The 19,360-nt window shown below is 45.1% G+C and overlaps 1 protein-coding gene and 1 non-coding gene across 3 annotated transcripts in view; both read left to right on the forward strand.

Moving 5' to 3' along the window:
* The window catches only part of ST8SIA2 (ST8 alpha-N-acetyl-neuraminide alpha-2,8-sialyltransferase 2), a 76,435-nt gene that overhangs the window by 20,386 nt on the left and 36,689 nt on the right, over nt 1-19,360 (forward strand). Inside the window, exon 2 of one of the 2 annotated variants that reach the window (XM_003901401.3) lies at nt 17,079-17,141. In XM_003901401.3, coding sequence (XP_003901450.1) covers nt 17,079-17,141 — 63 coding nt within the window. Of the gene's footprint in view, nt 1-14,972; nt 17,142-19,360 lie in introns of those variants that run through there. The other variant, XM_017960940.3, reaches the window with a different exon arrangement.
* Nucleotides 3,361-3,491, forward strand: LOC116276282. The gene has a single exon (XR_004185700.1). It is a non-coding gene; the product is annotated as a small nucleolar RNA U109 (small nucleolar RNA).

A 19,360-nucleotide genomic window follows, 5' to 3' on the forward strand; every position in this document is an offset into this window, starting at 1 on the left:
TAGGAATAAAATCACAGGGGACAACCCCAGGTCCGTGCACACGCTCCCCTTGCCCTGACCTGGCTTCGTACCTCTGCCTCTCGGATCTGGCTGGGTGAAGCTCTGGCGTCTGTCTGGAGTCAGGTGTAGTGACCCAGGTACATTGGCTGCCTGGCCCTGTCCTCTGGCTTCCCTTGTCAGTTTGTTCCTGTGACACTACATTCCAGTTTTGGCTCAGCTCAGGTTCTGACAAGCCCCCACCCCAACCTCAACTTTGTACCTACTTCCCAATTTGGAGACAATCTGTCAGACAGAGCTGTATTCAAATTCCACCTGGAGCTCCCTCCTCACTGTCAATCTTGGCATATGATGCTTAACATCTCTAAGTAAATTGGAGGAAGAAAAACGCCCAATTCATAGGGTTGGGACGTGGATGAAAGGAGTAAATCCACAGGAGGGACTGCCATGTGGCAAGGGCCCAAGGCAGCATTAACTCTGGTAATAATTACTGTTCTCAACATCCATCCATCCGAGCAAGGTTCTTCTCATGTTTGCATCCAGACACCTGATTCTAGCATCAAGCTGGTCACATCCCTGGGGCCACCATCCTCTCTATGACCTATCACCCACCACAAGCTATTGTGGCATTAGTTGGATGCAGCCATTTCCCATGCCCTAGATCAACATGGCTGGAGTTAATTTCTTCCACCCTGAACCCATCTTTGGACTTTCCCCAAGCCAATCAGGACGTGGCTCACAGGGAGGACCCAAGAGGCAGAACCTCTCCTCCACCCCCTTTCCTCCCCAGAGCCCTGGGCTCCTAAAAGTTCTTGGGCTGGGAAAGGTGGGGACAGACGTCATGGCTGATGCCAGAAGACACCTGGGACTGTTATCCTTCCAGAGGCCAGGGCTGGCTTCCTCTTCCTATTCTATCTGTTGGTCATCAGCAAGCTCAAGAAGCAGCCTCATCAAGCATCTTAGGAAGCATGGAGCTCCTGAATTTCCTTCTCCTAAGCATTTGTTTCTGAACATCACAGAGGGAAAAGGACCATGCCCCTAGGTGTTCTTCCTCCTGCTTCTGCTTGATTTTATCAATAAGCATCTGGTCAGCTGAGACTGAGAAAGTGCAAGAAACTAGCACCTCTGCCGCTTCCTTAGGGCCTGTAGTCCTAATGAATCTGGTACAGGAGGGGCTTCTGAGTCAGGGAAGTTTGTGGAGAAAGTGACATGAGCTGAATTTTGTAATTGATAGGAGGATGAGTCTAGGGATCTTAAATTCAAATGCCTTTAGGATCCAGGCAAGTCACAGACATAAGTAATGACGCTCGGAGTGAGACAATAGGGAGTAGTGCGGACTGTAGAAAAATGTAGCATATGCACCCCTCCCCTGCCCCCCTAACAAGAGGACACCGATACTTCCCAACTCCAGCAATGACTATAGTTCAGTGTTACCAGATCTTTTGACTGTTTAAAAGGAGCCAGAAATGAGGATATTTTATAACGACTAGTCTCTTGAGTTTTAAACAGTAGCCTCTGATTTTAAAAAGGTTGAACATGCAAGCGCCTGAACACATATTTAGGCCAGATATGACCCAGGGCTGGCAGTTTATAAACTCTGAGATCAGCAAATGAAAAATAGAACAAGGGATTCCAGAGAGAGGGCATGATATTTAAAGACACAGCCTTGTGAACTGAGTCACACATTCCAGAAACTGCCCCTTGCCTTGTTGGGGTAGGAGGTGGATGTGTGGAAAAGAAGATGAGGCTGAAGGGGCAGTTCAGAAAGGGTCTCTGTGCCATGCTAAGGAATCTGAACCTGATTCTGAAAGCTGCAGGGGTCGGTAAGAGACCCTGAAGAGTTTAAAGGAGAGAGAGGCACATGGCACACTGCATTTCGGAAAGCTGTGTCTGTGTAGGAGGGGCTGGTAGATAAGCAGTCTCTGCACATGGGCAGATTAGACGGAGGCACAGGAGAGATTCAGGGCAGAGGGACGAGGACACTGGCACTCACCCTCCTCAGGTGGGAGAGCTCAAATCTGGAGGCTGGGGGACTCTTGAAGGTAGAGGTGTGGTGAGGGAGAGTGGGGAGTGTGGACATCACCCTGATTCTGAATGAACTAGGGGCAGCTGCCATTCCCTGAGAGGACACCGGGAGAGGCAGGTGGAAGGCGTGGAGGTGGGTGGGAGGTGTGTGGAGGCAGCCAGGATGTGCTGTGACTGGAACCAGGAGTGAGGTGTCCAGAGGCAGATCAGACACAGAGGGACAATGGAAGCAGGGTTTGGAAAAGCGGCGCATGCAAAGGGCATGCTCACACCAACCCCAGCATCCTGAGAGGCTGGGAAAGAGAAGTTCAAAGAAAACCTGGAGAAAGTGTTGCCAGAGGATGATGGAGGCAGGAGTCTATGGCCTAAGGGGTACTTCGGGGTCGTGCTTAGGTCACTGGCAGAGCAGAGAGAACATCCCGTTGGACCCGCTCCAGGAGAGATAGAGACATGCTGCAAGGGTCTCCATGCCAGGGACCGCCGGGGTTCAGTCCTGCACAGCCCCGTGGATTGTGGGCAGGCCTCGCCCACCTCCTGGCCACGTGATCTTCAGATGTGCCTCTTTTGCTGAGGAAAAGAAAATGCACATGTCCAGTCCCCAGCAGGCCCGCCTCTGAACGGGCCCCCAGCACTCCATCCATGAAAACTACAGGGGCAACGGCAGGCAGTGCGATTCTACCATGCTAGCACACTCCACTTTCTCTCATCCATTGCTTCTTATTTCTCCCTAATGGACTGCATTGTTCAAAATCAACTTCCCCAAGGACAGCTCTTCCAAGGGGACTTGTCAAACTCCACAGGCAGCAACTGGTTTGTTCCTTTCCAAAGGGCAGTAGCCATCACCTTCAACAATACTGCAACTAACATCCACATCTGTCCAGTCCTTCTTATTTTAATCCTACAGCAGGATCCCAGTTAAGAGAGGAGGACATCAAGACTGAGAGAGGTCTAGGGCTACAAAACTAGAACCCATCAGGAACCAGAATTCCAGTCCCCTCCTGGTGGTCCCATCCATCCTCCTTCCATCTGACACCAAGGCTTCCTGAATGGTAACCACCATGGCCGCTGGAGCAGAGGGAGTGGCCATTGCCTTAGAACCGGGCAGGTGGGGAGGGGGACACATCAAATACCCAGAAGAAAAGTGACTTCAAAGTCCTTCCCAAACTGAGTGCCCCCCAGAAATTCTCTTATGAAGAGGCTGCAGCTGACATTCACAGGGATGCTGTGTCTGAATGCAGGTACGTCAGGAAGGGAACAAAAGAGAGGGAAGAAAGCCAGGTTGAAGGCAGAGGTCTTTCAAGTCCCCTCGTGGCAGGCTCAAGAGCAAAGCATGGCATCCTGGATGGGCATTCTGCTTCTCTTTAAAGAGCATGGATTTATCCATACCATGCAACATGAATGAAATGAGGAGTTTGCAGTGCTGCCAACCTCTTGGTTAAGGTTCTGTGTAGTATATTTCTCCTATAATAAAAAAGGAAAAATAACATCTGAGGTTAACAATGTATCTGCAGTGCAAGGCCCAGTGACTGTCAATAATGGACGCTGAATAACTGAGCAATGGAGGATTGCATGAATTTTCATACAAAACTGCTCCTATGCATCGCTTTGAATGGCTGGGTCACATCTTATCCTTATAGTGTAATGTGAGTGGAGAGTCTAGCTTGAATATTTTCCCACTTAGCTAACTTGCCATCTCACAACTATTTGCTGAGTAACCCTTGCTTCCTCTTAATTCTCTGGGGCCTCCTCGACATATATTAAATCCTCCTGGGCAGGAGGTGAAGGGCAGGATGCAGGGGCCCACTTTCTGCAGGCATAGGAGTTTGGGCTTCATGCAGATCACGATCAAAGCTTTGCTGCTTTGCTTGCTGGGTGACCCTGGGCAAATCACTTAACCTTTTTGAGCCTGGTGTCCTATTTCTAAAATCAAGTCAGAAATAAGAAAGTTACTATGGGCCAGGCGTGGTGGCTCACGCCTATAATCCCAGCACTTTGGGAGGCTGAGCCCGGCAGATCACTTGAGCCCAGGAGTTCAACACCAACCTGGGCAACATGGCAAAACTCAATCTCTACTAAAAATAACAAAAAAAAATGTGGGATGTGGTGGCACATACCTGTAGTCTCAGCTACTTGGGAGACTGAGGTGGGAGAATCAGCTGAGCCCAGGAAGTTGAGGCTGCAGTGAGCCGTGATCACGCCACTACATTCTAGTCTGGGCGACAGGAGTGAGACCCTGCCTCAAAAAAAAAAAAAAAAAAAAAAAAGCCTTTGGTAGAGTGCCTGGCACATGGAGGGGCTCAAGGGAATGAAGTTCTTACTATTTTTAATTGATGTCTTGGAATCTGCATCCCTGTCTAAGGAAGAGACAGGCAAGAGAATTTTTGTCCTGTCTGGAACAAGAATGGTCACTTGGGATGGTGGAGGCATCACTCTTACAGAGTGAACTTAGGTTGAAGGGGAGAGAAGCTGTTTTGAAAATATATATGTATATATTCAAACGGTGTTTTGTATTTGGAAATTTTACAAAACTTTCATTTAGTAAGAAAAACTGTAGAAAGAAATGCTGAACAAAATCTTGTTGGGTGTAAATATAGAGAAAAATCACAATTTTTAATTGTGGCACCTCTGCCAGGGGAACAGTAGGATCAAGGAGGAATTTTATGCCATTTTAAATGAAGTCTTAAATATTGCAAGGGGATGACGTAAAATAATGGATTTTCTGGGCCAGAAAGCTCTTAAAGATGCCCTGGGGACTCTAAGCCATCCCTTCACTTGGGATCCTTTGTCATGTCTCTCAGCCACCTCATGTTTCCTCCAGGGGGCGTCCAAGGGAACATTTGCCTCCCCACTCCCAGAGACAAGGTCTCTCCAGGGCCACGTGTGAGCTGGGCAGAAGCTGGGAACCAGACCCAGGGAGCCCCAGTTCACCTCTCCAGGAAGGAGGGAGTGACCACCCTTATCCAACACCGATGCAGTTCGAGCCATCTGGGGGCTGAAGAATGTCATTGCAAGGTGGCCATATCAGAGCTCTCTTGGTACAGTGACAGGAACACAAACCAGCCAGGCTCGGAAGAAGCAGGGGTGGAGTGAGGAAACAGAGACAGCTCGTATAGACGAACCTGCGAAAGTTTGCAAAGAGCTAGCGAGATAGAAGTCGCTGAGGGGAATATGGGCGTCTCTGAATCCTCTTTTTTACAGAAGAGGGTCATCTTCAGTGATTTGGGCTCATCTCTTCATTCAGTGGTCCTCTCTAGAACACACTGGATGTGCAGGAAATACGCCCTCCCACAGCAACGCAGAGATGAGCAGGACGGGGGTCCTGTGCCTGGCCATGATCTGGGGAAAGGGTGCTGAAGCCGAATGCATAGAGATAATAGTGGCTGAATATAGGGGGCACCCTTCTGCAGGTATGTCCCGGACGTGGAGGCATGGTGAGAGTCCCAGGCTCATTGTATAGCAGGGAGCTCCAAAATCCGCATGGGGGAACTCAGCAAAGGCTCTATAGCCATGAGCACCATAGAGAAGTAGTCCTCTCTGCCCGCAGCTTTTCACTAGGTCCAGTTCAACCAACAGCATACATATATATATTGTCCTGGGTTTTAATTGCTTTGGTTTCTGGGGTTTTGAGTGTTAAGGATTTCAGAATGCAGCATTATCTTAGAAGTCTGTTTTTGGTTTTGTTTTGGTTTTGGTTTTCGGTTTTGATTTTTTTTTTTTTTTTTTTTTTTTTTTGAGATGGAGTCTTGCTCTGTCGCCAGGCTGGAGTGCAGTGGCGTGATCTCAGCTCACTGCAACCTCCGTCTCCTGAGTTCAAGTGATTCTCCTGCCTCAGCCTCTGGGGTAGGTAGGATTACAGGCATGCACCACTACGTCCAGCTAATTTTTTATATTTTTGTTAGAGACGGGGTTTCACCATGTTGGCCAGGATGGTCTCGATCTCCTGACCTTGTGATCCGCCCACCTCAGCCTCCCAAAGTGCTGGGATTACAGGTGTGAGCCACTGCACACAGCCAGAAGTCTGTATTTTGAAGTCTGTCTCCTTTATAAGATGAGTGCAGATCAGAGGACGAGTCCTGCTTCAGTTGGTAGTCCCTGTGTATGAATCCTCTCTGGTTGGCATTTCTGTTCACTCCAAAAGTGTTCTGGTTTGGATGATAAGTTATATTGTCCCCCGCTGGTTATAGGTGACCCACAGTTTCATTATGAGAAAGAGGAAGGATCAGGAACAATTGCAGTGAGAAATGCTTGGCATCCAAGTGACTTGTTTACTTGCATTTTGATGTGCAGATGCCTCTAAGTACTTTTATGTAAAGACTAGGGAAATTGACTGGAACATAATCAAAGCCCAAAGTTCTTAGGGATGTTTTCTGAAGTTGAGCAAAGGAGAGAGCCGAGAGTGAGCTGGTACCTTTTGTACACCAATAAAAGCTGATTAACAAGCAAAAGTTTACTGGAATCAAAGCAAAAGGATAAATCCAATCAAGCTAATATTTAAATTGAAGGCAGAAGAGATGGCAAGAAAATAACTGAGCAGTCAATAAGGAGAGCTCAGGGGTCATCATAAAAAGAGAGACACCCAAAATTCTCCCCAATTGGCCCCTGCAACACCCTAAGAAGCCCAATACCAGACATGGCAACTGTTGTGGAAACCACACTATCAAGGTTGATACCAACATGGATCTCCAGAGCTGCTGTGCCCAGCGGTGTCTCAGTATCTATGAGGTTCAAGAGCTTCAGTACAAGGCTAAGACTTGCTATATAGGAAAAGTATCTCAAAGTCTGTTGAGCACCTCACTAAAGCTGTTCTGCCCGTCTTGGGGAGCAAGAGCTGTGTGTGTGAAATTGGGGGAGAGTAACAAACTGGAAGAAGGCATGAGTTTAAATCTAACTGGGAACACATCTAAATTGGGTGCAAAGACCTTACTGGAAGTGCTGCTTGCTGTCTGTAATGTTGAAGCTGCTGCAAGGAGCCACCTGTACTGTCACAATGGGTCCTGGCTGGCAATCCAAAAGTAGCCAATGCCAGCTTTCAGCAAGATCCATGGTAGTTTTCACACTGGTAATGAGCTGGCAGTGCAGGAGTTCGTGATTCTCCCTGCTGGAACCGTAACCTCAGGAAAGTCGTGCTTTACCAGAAGGATGTCATCAGGCAGAAATATGGCAAAGATTCCTCCTAGTGAGGACAAGGGGTGTTTTGCTTTTCACGTCCTAGAGCAGGAATCAGCAAACATTGGCTCACAGGTGAAATCCAGCCAGCTCCTTGTTATTACATGGCTTGTCCTCCAGTCAAAAATAGAAAAATTCAAAAGAAGAATAACATTAGTATCAAATGATTTACAATACATCGAACACTGCTTGAACTCTTTGCATTCATTAACTCATGTGATCTTTACAACAAACCCGTGAAGTAGATACTATTTATTACTCTATAGATGAGAAAACAGATGGAAGCTTCTAGATAGGTTAAGTAATACTCAAAGATCATACAGATAATGATTTGTTCAGCTATAATTACAGACCCAGGGAGCATTAGCTCAGAGCTTACTCTCTTAACCTGCTTCCTTGTATGAAAAGTTCCCCAATGCTTTAAAGGTAGAGGGTAAGTTCCTAAAGAGAGATTCAGGTATCACATTCTGGTGTGTTCACAAGAAGGAAGATAACAGTGTCTCAGAGAAGCAAGGAACAAAGCAAGCTTTGTAGAAGAACAAGGCTACCTTTCCATCATGATGGCTGGATACTAACTTTGAATCCTAATAAGCAAAATCATATGCCCTCCCTGCAAAATTACATTATTCTCATTAGCAGTCCTAATGAAGTTTTTTATGACAAAAACATGGTCTCAATTATTATTATAGCTTAAATTTTGTCAATAAATAATGGTGGAAACTTATTTTCTCTCTTGTTACTTAAGTACCTGCATAGTATCGTCTGTTTTTCCTCTTGGCCCATAAAGCCTAAAAAATTTACATTTGGCCTCCTTGGAAAAGTTTGCTGACCCATGTCCTAGAGAATACAGAACCCTGGAGCTGCTATGGAATGTGATTAGAAAGGCTGACTATATTATAAGTAGTGAGTGGCATGGACAATAGCCTCTAGTTCTTACAGTTTGGGAAATATGACCTTGAAGTTCAAGCCTCCAGATGTCCTTAGCAGTTACATCACTTCTGACCAGCTGGTAGGCAGGTACAAGTCCTTCATCAAGGGCTACTCAATGGTGTCTACTGAAGATGCCTTGGACCAGGATAACTGAGAAACTCGGCAGCAGCTCTCTGCTAGTGCAGGTTATATCCATGTGACAGGGAATCATCTCCCTGTGCCCAGCCGGAAAGGAACTACCAAGACTACAGACAAGGACTCAGGCAACTGCCTCCTACTCAAGGTGAATCAGAGAAACTCCATGATGGAATCTCTTCAGGAGTGCAAAGTGGCCCAGGCCGAAGGATAGGGCACTGTTTCCCACTGTGTTGGGGTGACTGAATATTTTTGCATTGCCAAACTCATGGTGAGGATCTGTACTAGGTCAACCAAGGCTGGGGCCCCTTGCCCATCTGAGCACTTGGCCAAGTACAGCCAGCTCCTCAGGTGGAAAAGAAGATGGGTAGCACCTTTGGTTGTTCTGCAGACAACAAATTCAAAAAGCTCCTAGCCAAGTAAGTTCTGGGGCAGGTGAATGCCTGAGCCAGTCAAGCACTTGTCAGCTCGTAGGACCTCTACTGCTATTCTAATTATCTGTGCTCAAGACTTTAGACACTACCACTTTGGAGGGGTCTTTCCTTGCTCATCTCTGTGATGTTCTTCCTCCTTAGAACTGCCGTATCAACTTTTGCATCAAATGCCACATCCTCTGATACATGCTATGTGTCAGATGAGACCTTGAAAACATATGCTAAGTGACAGAAGCCAGACACAAAAGAACAAATAGTGTGTGGTTCTACTTACATAAAATAGCTAAAATAGGCAAATTCATAAAGATAGGAAGTAGATAGTAGTTATGGGGAAAAGATGTAAAGAGGGAGAGTTTTTGCTCAATGAGTGCAGAGTTTCTCTTTAGATGATGCAGAAGTTCTGGAGACAGGTGATGGTTGCACATTATGAATGTATTTAACAACACTGAACTGTACACTTAAAAATGGTTAAGATGGGCCAGGCACAGGGGCTCATGTAATCCCAGGTACTCAGGAGGCTGAGACAGGAGAATCACTTGAACCCAGGAAGTGGAGGGTGCAGTGAGCGGAGATGGCGCCTCTATACTCCAGCCTGGGCTATGGAGCAAGACTCCATCTTAAAAAAAAATGGTTAAGATGTTGTCTTAGTCCATTTTGTGTTACTATAACAGAACACCACGGGCTAGATAACTTAGAAAGAACAAATTTATTTATCATAGTTCTGGAGGCTGAGAAGTCCAAGAGCAAGGCACCAGCAGGGCAGGGCCAAGTCTCTTTGCTTGCAAGATGGCATATTGAGCACTGCCTCCTCCAAAGGGGAGGACTACTGTGTCCTCACATGACAGAATGGTAGAAAAAAGTGAACCCACTCCCAAAAGTCCTCTTTATAGTGGCATTAATCTGTTTATGAGGGCAGAGCCCTTAGACCTAAACACATGCCATTAGGCCCCACCTCCTAACACTGTTGCATTGGAGGTTAAGTTTCCTATTCGACCATAAATTTTGAAGGGAACAAAACATTCAAGCATAGCAGATGGTAAATTTCATGTTATATGTATTTTACCACAATTTTAAAAGTTGGGATTCGGGGGAAGAATTCTTTTTTTTTTTTTTTAACTTATTTTTTATTATTATTATACTTTAAGTTCTAGGGTACATGTGCATAACGTGCAGGTTTGTTACATATGTATACTTGTGCCATGTTGCTGTGCTGCACCCATCAACTCGTCAGCACCCATCAACTCATCATTTACATCAGGTATAACTCCCAATGCAATCCCTCCCCCCTCCCCCCTCCCCATGATAGGCCCCGGTGTGTGATGTTCCCCTTCCCGAGTCCAAGTGATCTCATTGTTCAGTTCCCACCTATGAGTGAGAACATGCGGTGTTTGGTTTTCTGTTCTTGTGATAGTTTGCTAAGAATGATGGTTTCCAGATGCATCCATGTCCCTACAAAGGACACAAACTTATCCTTTTTTATGGCTGCATAGTATTCCATGGTGTATATGTGCCACATTTTCTTAATCCAGTCTGTCACTGATGGACATCTGGGTTGATTCCAAGTCTTTGCTATTGTGAATAGTGCCGCAATAAACATACGTGTGCATGTGTCTTTATAGCAGCATGATTTATAATCCTTTGGGTATATACCCAGTAATGGGATGGCTGGGTCATATGGTACATCTAGTTCTAGATCCTTGAGGAATCGCCATGCTGTTTTCCATAATGGTTGAACTAGTTGACAATCCCACCAACAGTGTAAAACTGTTCCTATTTCTCCACATCCTCTCCAGCACCTGTTGTTTCCTGATTTTTTAATGATCGCCATTCTAACTGGTGTGAGATGGTATCTCATTGTGGTTTTGATTTGCATTTCTCTGATGGCCAGTGATGATGAGCATTTTTTCATGTGTCTGTTGGCTGTATGAATGTCTTCTTTTGAGAAATGTCTGTTCTCGGGGGAAGAATTCTTAAAACAAAATCCTTCGACCACTGTTGACAGCCCTGGCTCTAGTCATGTGACCGACCCCAAGTCATCCTGTTCCTCGCTTTTCTCCTGTCTATGTGTCCTTGGAGTTTGTTCCTGGGCATAAACCCCAGTGGTTTTAAGGTGCACATTGAAAGAAAGCATTCAGTAGTCTCCCAAAAATGTGAAGGAAGAACCATCTGCAAATTCATGCATTGTGCTTTAGTTTCATCTTCTATCCTCAATACTAATCACCTGTTTAAGTTGGGTCTAGACTCAGTTAAAATTGTCAGCTCCTGAAAGTTCATTCTGAGCCTGACTCTCCCATGAGAAACTGTAAACGTGGGAAATTGTAACACAGCTAGGAGGTTCCAGCACACTGGACCTTACCTTACCTATAAACAACTGGGCTTGGTGTATGTACCAGAACATCATGATGTACCCCATAAATATACACAGTTATGAATTTTCAATTAAAAAATTATTAAAAATAAAAATAAAATAAAAATAAACAATTGGGCTTGATTGAAGAGGCTAAGCAAAAATGCAGTTTTCAGGTTTTGCTACTTGCTTTTCACCAGAATAGATCCAGCTGTGTGTGGTGTGATTTTGTTTTACATTTTTTAAACATACCATTTTTATTTACTATCATAGTTTACTGTATACATTCTACTAGGAGAGAATATAATGTCCATAGTATGAACAAAAATTGACATCCTTTTTTTTTTTTTTTTTTTTTTTTGGAGACAGAGTCTCGCTCTGTCACCCAGGCTGGAGTGCAGTGGTGATCTCAGCTCACTGCAACCTCCGCCTCCTGGGTTCAAGTGATTCTCCTGCCTCAGCCTCCTGAGTAGCTGGGACCACAGGTGCGCACCACCACGCCCAGCTAATTTTTGTATTTTTTTTTTTTTTTTGGAGACGGAGTCTCGCTCTGCCGCCCAGGCTGGAGTGCAGTGGCCGGATCTCAGCTCACTGCAAGCTCCGCCTCCCAGGTTTACGCAATTCTCCTGCCTCAGCCTCCCGAGTAGCTGGGACTACAGGCGCCCACCACCGCGCCCGGCTAGTTTTTTGTATTTTTTAGTAGAGACGGGGTTTCACCGTGTTAGCCAGGATGGTCTCGATCTCCTGACCTCGTGATCCACCCGTCTCGGCCTCCCAAAGTGCTGGGATTACAGGCTTGAGCCACCGCGCCCGGCCTTTGTATTTTTAATAGAGATGGGGTTTCGCCATGTTGGCCAGGATGGTCTCGATTTCCTGACCTTATGATCTACCCACCTCGGCCTCCCAAAGTGAAAACTGGCATTCTAAAATGTAGACCTTTAAAGTCGTCAACCTCTACCCTTACAATGGTTGAGAATATTGTAGCAGGGTCAAACGGACAGTTGTTATTACTAGTATTATACCTTATTTTATAGAGTTCTTTATAGTGTGCAAAGTGTATCCCCACATATTTTCTCATTTGGATGATCTAAGCATCTCTGTTTCTACAATTTCAGCACTCTGTGAATTATCTTTAGCAAATGTTTCTTACCCGATCGTCTTCTATCAATCAACCCGGCAGGTATCAGCAGTTCCCCATCACAAGGAATATAAGCTTATTTTAATAACATTTGAGGCAAAACCTAATTAGAAAAAACAAATCCCTCATCAATTCCTGTGATTTATTCTAGAGCCAAACATCTGCAGCCCAGTTTCTTTGAATGATAGTCTCCCCTGTCCTATGAACAACTGAGAGGTGAAGCGGTGTCTTGTACAGGTGTAAACAATATGCGGGAACACAGCACAAAAACTGCAGGGACGACTTTAGAAGAAAAGCCCCCACTTAACTCTTGATTTTCTTCTTGAGTCCCAATGGGGCAAAGCACTGTGCAAGGCTAAGAAAGTGAACAAGACAGGCTTCTATCCTGTTTTACTATAGGTTCTGTTATTATTTACATATGTCACAGCCAACAGATGAAGCGATGACTGCCAGGAAGAAGACAGTTTGTTATACTCACATCACGGGGCTCTACATAAGGAGTTACTGGGGTTGGTCTGGAGGCAGGAGGAGGGGGAAACTGGCAAGAGCCTTTTTTGTGGTTTGCACAGGAAAGAATGGGCAAGGTGGGGTCAGAGCAGGTTTAGGATCGGCTAGTTTGAATAATTTCAGCAGGCTCTGCAGGGTAGGAGCTGTCGCTAGTTGCATGGTACCTAGCCAGGGGTAATTAGGGTAGGGGAATACTGGCCCCCAGTAAATGAGACAGTAGGGGCGTGGATTCAAGATTGCAATTTGACAGAAGCATTCCCAGGACAGTTGTTTGCTGTCTCTAGAAACTGGCTAACCCTGGGAGGGGCAGTTTCTCCAGGGTCAGAAAAGCCCCAGATGTCAAAGCATTGGAATACAGAAAATAAAAGACATGGTTAACACGCCCCCGCCCCACCCAAGGACTTACACTTTATTGTGGCCTGCAGGAGGAAGCTGAACCTGACACACAAATCCCCAGGCCTTGGTCTCTTCGATTGTATGAGGAGGAGTTCAGACTGTGTAAATGACAAGATTTCTGTAAAGCCTCCCATCCGCAATTCCATGAAGTAATTAAATACGAGAAGAAGGTGGCAAATGCTGTAATAGAATTGAGTGCTCTGGGAAAAAAAGGAAATGGTGGCTGAGAATTGAAAATTGGGATGGTTTGGAAGGGAGGCACCGATGCTGGGTTAGGGAGTTGGCATGGAAAGGTGATGTGGATGGGCAGGCTGGTGGGGCCGGGGTTGAGGCATGGGGAATTCCTCTTCTGAGAGTCACCAAGCAGAAAACAAGAGTTCACCAGCAAAGAAATATCTCCACCAAAATGTCCAGTGCCGAGGTCAAGAACCCCTGAGTTTGAGTAAGAACTGGCATGGAAAAAGTGCATGGATTTGTAGTATCCCAAGTGAGGAGGACTCGATGTTCTCCAGGACCTGGCTGGAAGCAGGAGAAGAGAAAGGCTGGAACCAGCTATTTCAAGGCATTTGGTCTCCTCTAAGCCTGGCTCTCAGGGACTGGGGCTGTGAGGAGGGGAGGTATTGGGCAAAGGGTACAAAGTTTCAGACAGGAGGAGTAAGTTCTAGAGGTCTGTTCAGCATGGTAACTACAGTTAATAATACTGTATTGTATAATTGAAATTGCCAAGAAAGTAGATCTTATATGTTCTTAACACGCACACACAAAATGGTAAGTATGGGCCAGGCACGATGGCCCACGCTTGTAATCCCAGCACTTTGGGAAGTCGAGGCAGGCAGATCATCTGAGATCAGGGGGTCAGGAGTTGACCAACCTGGCCAACATGGTGAAACCCTGTCTCTACTAAAAATACAAAAATTAGCTGGGCATGATGGCAGGCGCCTGTAATTCCAACTACTTGGGAGGCTGAGGCAGGAGAATTGCTTGAACCCAGGAGGTAGAGGTTGTAGTGAGCCGAGATCAGGCTACTGCACTCCAGCCTGGGTGACAGAGCGAGACACCATCTCAAAAAGAAAAAGTAAGTGTGCAAGGCGATGCATATGTTAGTTACCTTCATTTAATTATTTCACAATGTATACAGATATCAAAACATCATGTTACACATAGTATATATACACAGTTTGTCTAATTTGTTTGTCTATTATGTCTTAATAAAGCTGGGGGGAGGTTGGGCACTTGGCAAAAAAAAAAAAAAAAAAATTAATGCATCCCTACTGTCTCCTAAGCTATACTCCACGAGCATGGAGACTATATATATCTAGCTTGGCCAAAGCCTGAAATATAATATTACTCAAAATATTTTTGTTTAATGAATAAGAAAATAAATTATTTAGATATGTTGCTATCCTCATCCAGAGCCACCTTAGATTTCATGACAGAAACTGGGTTTGGTTAGTTGAGGTTTGCTTTTAGTATAAGCCAAATTTTGGATTTTTATAAGTTAAATCTGTTGACTTTTTTTTTTTTTTTGGTAATTTCTTCTCATTCTTCTAAATTTACAAAGTCCCTCCCATACACTCCTCCGCCCTCATCAAAGATTTGATGAATATCCTCTTCTCTGTTCTTACTAGTTTCTCGTGGGTTTCCTTCTTTAAATATTCAACTGTTTTGGCCAGGATGGCTGGGTGCAGTAGCTCACACCTGTAATGCCAGCACTTTGGGAGGCCGAGGTGGGGAGATCATCTGAAGCTGAGAGTTTGAGACCAGCCTGGCCAACATGGCAAAACCTTGTCTCTACTAAAAATACAAAAATTACCTGGGCATGGTGGCAGGTGCCTGTAATCCCAGCTATTTGGGGGACGGAGGCACAAGAATCACTTGAACCCGGGGGGCAGAGGTTGCAGTGACCCCAGATCACGCCACTGCACTCCAGCCTGGGCGACGAAGGTAGACTCGGTCTCAGAAAAAAAAAAAAATTAACTTTCATTCTATCTTTCTCAGAGGGTGGTGCAGGTACCCATGGTACTCCTTGTGATAATGTAAGATGATTTTAGGAATTCTATTGATAAATATTCTTGTGGTAATGGTTGTGTAGGGTTTTTGTTAATAACTTTGTAATCAAGACATCAAACCTGTATTTCACAGACGATATTGCTTAGGGTAAGGGTAAGTTTTTAAAGATGGGTCCGTTTTAAAATTTAAGTGGATAATAGTGGATAATAGTGCGTGCAGTTGATAAATATGAAAAACTGGTGATAGGGATCTGAAAATTACTAAAGTTTGGGAAACATTTGTTAAATCCATTTTTTTCTGTCTAGAGTAAGGTAACGCTCATCTGTTTTTCTCCCAACTCACTACCAGATCATTAACCAACCATTCCAAACCATTTATTGAATTACTGTGCTTGACTTAATGTCTGGCCTAGCAAGTCTCCCTTCCCCACAAGGAGTTCTAGGGTCCAGCTGGGGGCATGCGAGCAGACAGTGACCCATGGGCCATAGCACATCCAGCAGTGCCCTTGGGACCTGACCCAGATGAATGCGGGTTACAGGACCGGAGCTGACCCGACATTCCCAGACCCCAACGTGGAAGTACAAGAATGCTGTTATCCCAAGGAGATATTTCCAAGGGGAAATGAGGAGGGACAAAGATAAATATTAGGCATCAAATTAAAATGAGAAGACCCAATGATACTCTTTGTAATTGAGAAATAGATTTGTAGTGATGAAATTTGGAACCTTAAGTAAAGGAGAACTAAAGTGAGAAACCAGGTAGGTCATCATACCCTTTCTGTTGTCTGGTTATCTGCCTATGAAATGGGTGAATATAGCCTGTTGCCAAATAATGTGGAAAAGACAATTTATCTGGAAAAGACATGTACATATAAGCATGCACACACATGTGTGTGCACACACAATGTGATATATACAAGTATGCGAATCCTAAGGAAATCAGATACAAAACTCCAGACTTAAAACCAGTGTGTGGATAGGTACTAACTCCCCCTGCAGTGTTCTCATGTAATGACAAGGTTTCCTTTCAATACATAGCTTCCCCAGTGATTTTAATTATTTCTTTGGAGTCCGCCAACACCTTGACTGAAAGGCTAAATGGAACTTTAAAAATGAGAAAAGCACCCAGTACCTCCCCAAACCGCATACCCTGTCATTTTTTAAATTAATAAAAATAATGAATCTCACATACAACTTTTCTAAAACATGCAGGGCAAAAAGTGGGGAGTTCTCAAGGCACATGTATTTATCTATTCCCCACGCCTAATGTGTCAGTAAAGTGGGATGAAACCATGTGGCCAGACAGAATGGGATTTGGCAGAACTGAATAGAGAGTAGGGCTGGAAAGGGCCTTAGAGTGCTTTTACTTCAAAAGCCTATCCTACAGAGGAAGAAACAAGGGATCTCATGACCCACATACACCCTTCTCACTTCCTAGCAGAGTGACACCACTTAATACTATTTCTTTTGCCACCAAAGAGCAAATTGCGATCACTTTTGAATGGAGGCACTATTGAGTTAACCTTGCTGCCTCTGTTGAATTTCTGGAGTCTCAAAGTTGGAGAGAATGCAATGGACAACAGCTTACTACATGTGAGTGAAAGCAAGAGAAGACAGCCAGTGGGTGCTGAGTCATGCTAGAGCAGATGCTGAGTCATGTTGAATCTTGCTATACTGTGGGATTCACTAGGGGAGACTAATCCCCCGGGAGTTTATTTGCTGTCTTAAATGCAGGTCTCAAATGAGAACCTGGGTACTAATTGGAAGAATATTCAAGTGGGGAGGGAGGCAGGGGAGGATCCAGGAGGTCCACACCCTATAAAATGTTTGGGCTGTGTCTGGGGCCAGGACTTTGCCCATTCTGGAGAGTCCAGAATGAGGTCTCTTCCTCCCTCTGTAGTTTTCCTGGTGGGCTGTGGGATTTCCTGGCAATTGAAGAGGACTTTGCAAAGATGCGCTGGGTTTATAAATAATGCATTTCCTTTGTCTTGCAGGAATTCGGGAGGCAGAGGTACAATCAGATCAGCTGTGAACAGCTTACATAGCAAATCTAATAGGTTTGTAAATTAGATTTTGTGTTCATTTGTTTTTGCTGTAAGGCAGCTATTAATCTGCTTCTCTTCTTTGCTGGATGGTGCCCTTCTTACTTAGCAAATAGATCTGTTTCGTTTCACTTTGGCTTTGCATTTCCCTAATCACTTTTGGGGGGAGCTGTCAATGGAAGATCACATGAAATGGCCCAAGGTCTAGAGGCTGCAGAGATGGAAAATGCAGATGGGTAAGAGTCACTTTCTGGAAAAGAGCCCACCCACTTTGCAATGCCTAGGACGCCAATGAGCTTACTCAAACTTGCATGTTTGCTAAGCAATGGAGACCCTGAAGGGAACCAGGATTTTCACTCAATTTCATTGCGGTAAATGGTTTGTCCAGGAGGTTAAGATGGAAAATAAAGCATTCAGAAACTTTGCTGAGACCTCTTAAAATATTTAGGGAGTCAACACAGTAATGTTAACCCCGATTATTGAACGTATGCTCCAAATTCTGAGTGTTTCTACTTCATGTAATGGTGCAGAACAGTCATTGCCAGGGGACAGCTGGATGCAGGAGAGCATGCAAAGCCAGGATTGCCCCTGGCTGTGGCTGCGCCATGCATCTGAGTCCCCATTCTCCATCAATGACAAGTGCCCCATAGCTATGACCTGTAGTCTTATAAGCCTGAGCTTAAGGAGCAGTGGAAGGAAGTGCCGAGTTATATGATGTAAACAAAGGCTACTCCACAAAATCAGGGGCTCGTTTTGCTTTCTAAATATCTTATTTTGGTCATTGTAGGAATAAGAGGTCCATATGATGCAGAGGATAGTCTATTATTTGCCCTTCCATATTTTTTTAGATCTCTTTTCTGTATGAGACCTGTGAAGTACATCTGTCCCTGACCCTGCATGACTGACTCGAGAAACTGTTCCCTCTTTCCCTGACATCATTGCTTCTAGCTCTCTAATTACCTCTTAGCCACCTTGGAGCTATCAATGAAGCCTGTGTTATGCCAGGTGAAATGCAAATATGACAGAAAGAAAGAAGGCCATGTGCTCCTAAGTCCCTCTCTGTTCTATTAGGAAATGATGGCCCTGTTTTGGAGAAAGAAGATCCTGCCCCTGAAGCCCAAGTCCTCGTGGTAGCTTGAGGGGCCACAGTCTCATATTAATCAAGTATGAGAAGTGGAAAAAACAGTCCTGGGATCCAGGCAGCCCTAGCTTCACCCCTGGTGTCTGTTAGCCAGGGCCTTAGACAAGCGATTTTACCCCTCTGAGCCTTGGCTCACCCATTTAATTAGAATAATACTGCAGTGTCTTTGAGGAGTGTTTCAGGATTAGAACCACCAAATATAAGGATCTATCTAGCCCAGCACCTGATATGTTAAAGGTAGTTATTTGATGCTTGTTACTACCACTGTGGATATATCTGTGGCATCATAGGAAGGTCACTGGGGGTGAAGTTCAGGAGTTGGGAGGTGAAGCAACTTAAGCCTGAGATGTACCTCTAGTGTCATTTTGGAAATGGGGGAAGGGACTGGAAACAGGAGGACATATTCATTGAAGAGGAATACCTCAACTCACCAATCCAGCATGTTTGTGCAGCACAGAGCGTGTAAAACCTGTGAACCGAGGTGGACCCTGGAGTTATTTAATCCATCCCCTTTATTTTACAGATAAGAAGGCTGGAAATCTGAAGTGACTTTTCCAAGTCCACCAAGGTAGACTGCAACTGAGCCAGGGTTAAAATCCCTTAAGACCATAACGGGCTATGCAGGATGCCATCCAAATTCACCCTGGAAGGTGGAGAGAGAAACGAAATTTTACCATTATCCACACCAGCATTTATCTCTCTCCCTTTCCAACCTTTACCATCTTGTGTCCTGGAGAAGTCTGGAAACCTTTCCTGGAGGTTTCCTAGCAGGTGCCCTCTCCAAGTATCCATAATAGAATTCCTCTGCAGCTCCTTCTTTCCTGAGAGCCTGGTGCCATCCAGTGTGCCCCAGTCTCTGAGAAGCATCGCCCTAGACTGAACCCACTTTAAGCCATGAGATGCCAGGGCCCAATCACTGATTTCTGATGAGCACGTCAGCTAGCCTCTTAGGACGATAACTCCTCATCACCAACATTAAAGCATTTCTGTTGTGCATGCCTACGCACTTACCTACTGAGGTAGGCTTCAACGAAGCTTGGGCAAAGCCGCTAATTCTGTGTCCCTGAGGTCAGTGCCCCTGCCTGTGGTCTGC

The sequence above is a fragment of the Papio anubis genome, chromosome 7 (assembly GCF_008728515.1).
Source record: "Papio anubis isolate 15944 chromosome 7, Panubis1.0, whole genome shotgun sequence".
Classification (NCBI taxonomy): Eukaryota; Metazoa; Chordata; class Mammalia; order Primates; family Cercopithecidae; genus Papio; species Papio anubis.